At 36.5% G+C, this 8,161-nt stretch overlaps 1 protein-coding gene across 1 annotated transcript in view; it reads right to left on the minus strand.

Annotated features, from left to right (window-relative positions):
• apbb3 (amyloid beta (A4) precursor protein-binding, family B, member 3) overlaps positions 1 to 5,720 on the minus strand; it is a 53,589-nt gene extending 47,869 nt beyond the window's left edge. The window contains exon 1 of the mRNA XM_021469236.3: positions 5,219 to 5,720. Within this exon, the coding sequence (XP_021324911.1) occupies positions 5,219 to 5,267 (49 nt within the window). The 5' untranslated portion in view covers positions 5,268 to 5,720. The remainder of the gene's footprint in view (positions 1 to 5,218) is intronic.
• Positions 5,721 to 8,161: the final 2,441 nt, after the last annotated feature.

Raw genomic sequence — 8,161 nt, forward strand, 5'->3', positions numbered from 1 at the left:
TGGGTCGCTGGTTCGAGCCTTGGCTCAGTTGGCATTTCTGTGTGGAGTTTGCATGTTCTCCCAGCCTTCGCAAGGGTTTCCTCCGGGTGCTCCGGTTTCCCCTACAGTCCAAAGACATGCGGTACAGGTGAATTGGGTAGGCTAAATTGTCCGTAGTGTGTGAGTGTGTGTGTGAATGTGTGTATTTCCCAGAGATGGGGTGCGGCTGGAAGGGCATCTGCTGCGTAAAAACTTGCTGGATAAGTTGGCGGTTCATTCCGCTGTGGCGACCCCGGATTAATAAAGGGACTAAGCCGACAAGAGAATGAATGAATGAATATTTGCCATAAGGCAAAGCACCAACTTGCACTCAATACCAGGTTTTTGCTACTTTTGTTGAATAAAATAAGCAAACAATGTAAATAAAATATGACAACAAGACGCTGCACTGCCAGAAACTTGTACTATTGTTGGCTTAGTGAATGAGTTTTTCATAACAAAGATTAATTCACAAACGAATCGCTCCCTCTGTTACAATGAGAAGTGAACGCGGGAGAGGGGGTGTGTTTTAGGATACGAGTTCGATCAAATTTAACAAAGAGGGAGGATAGTACATTTCCAGATGCTTCTGTCAGGAATGCAGGACTGCAGAAAAGTGATGTCAAATTATAAATTTAGTAATTTAAAAAAAAACTATTTGCATAATGACCACCGGGAAAACTCCCGATTATAGATATATGTATATAAGTGCATATACATATATCTCTGGCTCTGGATGGCCACAGTCCTCCATTGCAGCTTGGTCCCACAATCATTTCAAAGGAGCGCTACCCTGTACTAAAATGGCGGCTCTATTGACACACACCTTCCAATAGACAACAACAGGGTAGGCGACATCTAATGTAAATATCTTTGTTTGGTCCCACTTTATATTAAGTGTCCTTAACTACTATGTACTTACATCAGAAAATAAATACAATGTACTTACTGTGTTTATAATGTATTTGAGAACACTTGCGGTGCTCTTGAGTTTTGATAGGGGTTGGGTTATGGACAGGTTTGGTGGCATGGGTAGGTTTAAGGGTGGGTTAAGGTGTGGGGATGGTCAACAGTGTATTTACAAATGTAATTACAAAAGTTTATTACAGATGTATTTACATACATGTATTTATTCAAGCATAAGTACACAGTAAATACATGTATTTACACAATAAGTACATTGTAACAAACTATTAGTTCCTATGTAAGTACATATTAGTTAAGGCCACTTAATATAAATTGGGACCCTTTGTTTTCATGCAAAGGAAGCAGGAGTTACAGTATGTCGGAAAAAGAAGAAAGCTCAAATACATCTATGTTTGAATACTATTGGAAAAAAAGGGAGAAGGAGCGATGAGCGAGGAGATAATTGAAGCTACGTCAAAAAAAAAAAAAAAAAAAGAAAACATAATCCCAGTGACGTTATGTCAGTGGTCAGATAATCTCAGTGCTGTTATGTCCGTGTGAGGTCAGACTGGGAAGATTAAGACTCGAGGTGGATCTAATTGTCCATCTGGGACTTAATCCATGCGCCTTCAATAAATCAGGAAGGAAGACACAGCATTTCCTTTTAAGCATGCTTATGAAGACGTCTTCACAGGATGGCAGACAGTATTTCAGCTACCGTAAGCACAACAATATTGATGAAACAAGAAAAATTTGACTCAAATGTAATCAATTCCTGTATATTTACGGAAGCCCCTGCCCTCAGCGTACAGTCAACACCAATCAGCATTGTGTCTGAACGCTTACTGTCTTTGCCTTTGCAATTCCAGAAGCTGCTCCATCATTCACTGTCTCTCATACACAGACAACAGACAAACACACCCTTTGTCACACACACACATACACACCTCCTCTCTGTGTTTATCGGAAGTTATTTTAAGAGCGATGACGTGGAGAGGACACGTCGAGGACAATTTCTGCCTACGTACAGCTGGCTATTTGGTATATAATGTGTCCTTTTTTATATATTATATATATTTATACTATATATATATATATATATATATATATATATATATATATATATATATATATATATATATATATATATATATATATATATATATAGTATAAATATATATAATATATGTATGTGTATTTTAATATGTTTATATATTATAAACATTACAATTTAAGGTTAAAATTCACATCAAAGTATAATACAAGCTTACTTTATAATCTTATTTATGGGTGTATTTCACTGGTTCTGAGTTGGAACATTATTATTACTTATTACTTAATTTTTAATATTATTGGTACATTGTTTTTGTTTTTAAATAAAATCAAAAATAAATAAAATTTTAAATAAAATCACTTAAATCAAAATTATTTTGTCAGTTATAATATATTATAATTAATTACTCATAGTTAAATGAAAAATAAATGCTCTTTAAAAGAAATTTAGATGATAATTTTACTACACCACATCTCAATGTGAACAGAATACGAAAATTACATGATTCAATGTGATGGTTTTCTGGTCAACAGCCTAAGATCACAATAATATCATTTTATAAAAAATAAAGCCATGAATTTTTGTTTGCGCTCTTTATGATTTGGAGCATCGAGAAAAATTCAATCACAGACATTTCTGTTGACCTGTTTCTGTTGAAAGAAATTCAAGGGCATTATCAATGGTTATCAACTGATAGATATGGGCCAGTAGGGGTCTTCGCCACCTACTAGTAGGCGCAGAAGGCTGTTATCATCCATTCATTCATTCATTTTCTTGTCAGCTTAGTCCTTTTATTAATCCGGGGTCGCCACAGCGGAATGAACTGCCAACTTATCCAGCAGGTTTTTACGCAGCGGATGCCCTTTCAGCCACAACCCATCTCTGGGAAACATCCACACACACATCCACACAAACACTCCGGACAATTTAGCCTACCCAATTCACCTGTACCGCATGTCTTTGGGAAACTGGAGCACCCGGAGGAAACCCACGCGAAGGCAGGGAGAACATGCAAAGTCCACACGGATACCCCAACTGAGCCAAGGTTCGAACCAGCGACCCAGCGACCTTCTTGCTGTGAGGCGACAGCACTACCTATTGTGCCACTGCCTCGCCCATGTTTAATAATGTGTTGAAAAAATATTCTCTCCGTTAAACAGAAATTCAGAAAAAAAAAACATAGAGTTTAATAATTCTGACTTCAACTATATATTTAATTTAATTAATTAACCCTCTACTGCACGGCGTAACCATATGGTAACATGATACTCATGTTCATTTCCCTGCCACTGTTTCTTTAAGGCCGACATATTTTTATTATTTTTTTTTTGTTGAAAAAAAAAGACCTTAGAGTAGCCAATGATGTGCTTTGGTTAAGTCACATGACATGCAGTGTTTTTCTGTAGCGCGATTTCTGACAGACTGCCGTTTATTGTCGAGTAGTTGCTAAATGCAAATGTAAACGTCAGTAAAAACAAAGGATCAAATTATGTCAGATTCACAAAAAAATCTGAAACATCACCTCCAGTAAGTTATGATGACATATTCACAACTCAAATTTAAAAAAAAATCTAATTAGTTTTTTGTAAATCAATCAAATGTGTTACCAAATGGAAACACGGTGCAATAGTGGAACATGCAATATAGCAATGGGTTAGCTAGCTAGCAAGGTCACCTGTGAACTTTTAAGTTGTAACAATAACAACATGAATGCTAGTAATATAATGTTGATTAGTCATGTGTTAATGGCATTTGCATAGGGCTCAAATCTAGTTTTAATGACAATACTACTTTTGAACAGATATCAATACAGGGAACAGTGTATTAGCGAGCACCACCATGTTCTGTGGTAATTTAAAGAAGAACAGAACTGACTATTCCTGCAGATGAAAGTGAGGGTGAGATGGGTTTTAGTGACCATGAGAAGGATGCAGACTGGACAGTTGATAGAGACAGTTCAGGTAAGAGACAGATAAGACAGGCGTAGTATAGTATATAGTATAATATATATAAACATTGTTAGCTAGTAGCTACATCATTCTGATGCATCTGGATATACTAGACTTGTTATTTATTTGTTATAATATTTACTGGAGAAAATATTTATATTTACTGTATGTTGTATATATGATAATACAATATTATAATTGTTTTCAATAATATTCAGCAAAAAAAGAATAGAATAAATGAAAGCTGTAGGAATATGAGTTGTGGTAAAGTATGTATAAGGTGTTATTTATAAGTTCTGTGTTAAAGCTCATAACGCTGCAACACCAATTAAATTATTTCAAACAAAACAATTATTAATTATAAGGAAAGTTTTACACTTGAAATTTCTCAGGTAGATCCACTGTTAGACGTTGTTGCCAGATGGCAACATTTCAGAAAGTACCTTAAAAAAAAAAAAAAAAATTATATATATATATATATATATATATATATATATATATATATATATATATATATATATATATATATATATATATATATATTTTTTTTTTTTTTTTTATAGCACTTCAAATATCAAGTCAAATATTTTTTTACAGGTTTATCATAATGCGTGCGGTAGAGGGTTAATAAATTTTTTTTTTTCGTTTTTGTTTTTTTTGTTTTTATTATTATTATAATTATGTACATTGCTATGTTTCTCCAAATACTTGTAATTTTAGACTGAAGTGATCGACAGCTTTGTTTTGTTCTCTTCTAGGGGTTGAAGGGTTTGTAAATGGATTTAATTGAAAATTTATAAAAAATATTCAAACAAAAAAAGGAGTTTACTGGTTTATCTAGTGCCTCGTGATGTGAGTTAAATTATGCTGCTCTGTTTCTATAAACTAATCCTCCAACAGATGCATAATCCCAACAAAACCACACAGGTCACATACACACTGTCCATGAATGTATGAGTTTAGCCCTGGTCTCCAGCAAAAAAACGACGTATTTTCAATAATATCAACAGGCCAACTTTTTAGAGTTCGGGATTTGAGTGTGATTAATCTGTATAATTAATTACATTTCACTAAGTGTGTCAAAAGCAGGGTCTTCAAACAGCTGGGTGGGTCTAGTATGACAGAGCACCTGTAATTAAAGTACATTAGCGAGCATGTAAACAATCCTGTAGTTGAAGGGAAACTCTTTTCTGCTTACTCTGACCGCTCCAGCCTGCACTGCACAAAAGTGGAGAGAGCAGTGAGGCAGAACAAAGAAGAGGAGAAAGAGTAAATGCATTCATGCACCTACCATCATAGTTGACGATGATGATGGCGAGCATGTAATCCTTGCCCAGCATGGTGTCTTGCCGAAAGCCCCCCGAGGTTAGCTCAGATGCATTCCAGTCCAAAGCGTCCCAGCACCACCGACAAACTCTGCGGCACACACTCACACACAGGGTGACCACTGCACTCAGTGCCAAACAGCAGGAGATACACTCGCATGCCAAGAGGATTAAAGCCCACACTCTTCTTCTCTCTCCGTTTATCCCCTCCCTCAGGTAATTTCACTGCTGTCTAATCAGCAGCATCTCTGTCTTTTTGTCTGAGGCTTGTGGAATTAAGCTCTTCTGTTGTCTATTGTGTTCACTGTCGTTCCATCAAGCTGAGAGTAACGTAGATTCTCTTTTTCTCTGTCCATCAATGCGTCTCTCTCTCTCTCTCTCTTTATATCTCTCTCTCTCTGGATTCTGTAATTCAGTAATGCCTGCAGCGATTCTCCCTCCTTCACCCCATCGCTCGCTCTCTTTGCCCCCACCGAGCTCATGGTGGTGCCTTAAGGATGGCTGAACATACAGCTGACGAAGGCAAACACAGCCATCCACTCCCTATAATAATAATAACAATAATATTTTAAATGGAGGGCAGCTTTATATATGTACTATATACACACAGCTGAGATTAGTATTGTACTGTTCATTAATCAAACTGTGACGTGTTTCTGAGAGGAATTAGTGTCTCCAATCTGTTCCACACAATGAGGCAGAGAATCAGCATCTGTAAAGTGTGAAGCAAATTAATTTCTGACACTTGGTTTTCATCATATTCATATTCAACCCACCTTTTATTTTAGGCTATACCTCAAAATGTGCTTTTGGAGATTATGTATTTTATGCTACGAGAGGAATTGTGTGTTAAAATTTAGTGTAACAGCTTTATAACAGGCTTCTGGAAAAAAAATTGCACACACGCGTTTCACAATTAGCAAGCTAAATGCCGAGGCGTTTGTTACGTTAAACGTAGGCTAATAACACGGGAACTCTTCGTTTGTGGTCAGTAAAGGAGCTGAGCATGTGTGAGCGTTTTGTTGGTCCACCTTAATTCCTGCCGTCATGAAGTCGAGTGAAGTCCGTCATCGTCCAGCCTCCGTTTGCATCATTCCTCCGGTTGCCGTGGCAACGACTTCTCTGTCGCGAGCGTCTGTCTGCTTCTGCCCTGGCACAAACAAAGACTTCGCACATTTCAGTCTAATAATAATGTCGAATTAACACCAAAACGTATTTTATGTATATATGTCTAACCTACAATTTATTGAGGTTATGACAGAATTCTGGGAGTTTTTTTCCTAACCAAATTAAAATAAAAATCCAAACGCTTAAAAGATTAAATCAAATGCTCAAACTATAAAACAAATCCTCAAACCGACATCGCAAATGATGAATCAAATCCTCAAACCGACATCGCAAAAGATAAATCAAGTGCAAATGAGGTGTCAATCAACTAGCCTGGGCGGAGCTTTAAGGCGGAAATGTTTAGTGACAACTACACATAGCGCTATGACTTAGATATATACACTAGATATCGCATAGGGACCCTGAGCATACGTCAATAGCGCCGCCACATTGGTACAGTGCTCCCAGGACAAATGTCATTCAACCGCACTAGTCAAGACAGTAACGTGAAGATGCTGGACTTTAGCGCTGTCTACGGGTGTAGTAACGAGCAAACAAAGAAAACAAAGCACAAAGGCAGAACATTTCATAGGTAAAGTTGTTTGTTTTTGAATGTTAAATTTTGTGCTAATAACGTTATTGATGATAACAGTCACTTACTGCATTCACCATACGGCAAAGCAGCTCCAACTCGCACTAAACACTCGGCTTATGCTAGTTTTGTTGAATAAAATCATCAAACAATGCAAAAGAAATATGACAACGAGATGCTGCGGTGCCAGAAACTTGTATAATTGTCGGGTGTGAAGGAGTCGTTCATAACGGAGATTCATTCACAAACGAATCGCTCCCTCCGTCAGTATGAGGAGTGAAAGCAGGAGAGGAGCTGTGTTTCAGGACACGGATTAGATCAAATTTAACAGGGAGGGTGAATAGTACATTTCTGTACACAAACACAAGCTTTTTGTCAGGAATGCCCGTGCGGTCACTGATCCATCAATGTAGAAAAGTGATGTAAAATTATAATTTTCGTAATTAGATAAAAAAAAAATTACATACTAACATCCAGGAAAACCCCCGATCATAGATATATGTGTATATCTCTGGCTTTGGATGGCCACAGTCCTCCACTGTACCTTGGTCCCGCATTCATTTCAAAGGAGCGCTACCCTGTTCCAACATGGCGGCTCTATTGACGCATTCCTTCCAATAGACAACAACAGGGTAGGCGACATCTAGTGTTTCTATAACGCTACGACAGCAAAGACCTTAGAATGATGATGGTGATATGCTCGTTGCGCTCGAAACCACATTCTCAAAACACACACCGGAAAGCGCCGCGTCATGCAGCGCAATTCATTTTAGAATTCTAAACATACATTTCTATCAGTCTACGCAGACCGGCACTGCAAGTCTGCGACTGTCCGCGTCACCAGCTTAAAGAGTACAGCAGCCAAATCTTTTTATTTTATTTTATTATTTTTTTTATTGTGTTTTAACAATACAAATATATTAATCATAACAATGGATGATATCAAGTACAATAGTAAACAAGTAAAATTAAAAGAGTACAGAAATTTTAAAATCAAATATAATATTTACAAAGTCCTTATATAAATTCACACACTTTTTTTGAGACAAACAATATACAAAATTTGTTTTAAATTATTTTTGTTAAAATCTACAAATTATATATATATATATATATATATATATATATCAATTTATACAAAGCGTTACATAAATTCCAGTAAGTTGTTCTTGTTTTTACACACAGCTATTTTTTTAGAATTAAAAAAAAT

The sequence above is a fragment of the Danio rerio genome, chromosome 21 (genome assembly GCF_049306965.1).
Source record: "Danio rerio strain Tuebingen ecotype United States chromosome 21, GRCz12tu, whole genome shotgun sequence".
Lineage (NCBI taxonomy): Eukaryota > Metazoa > Chordata > Actinopteri > Cypriniformes > Danionidae > Danio > Danio rerio.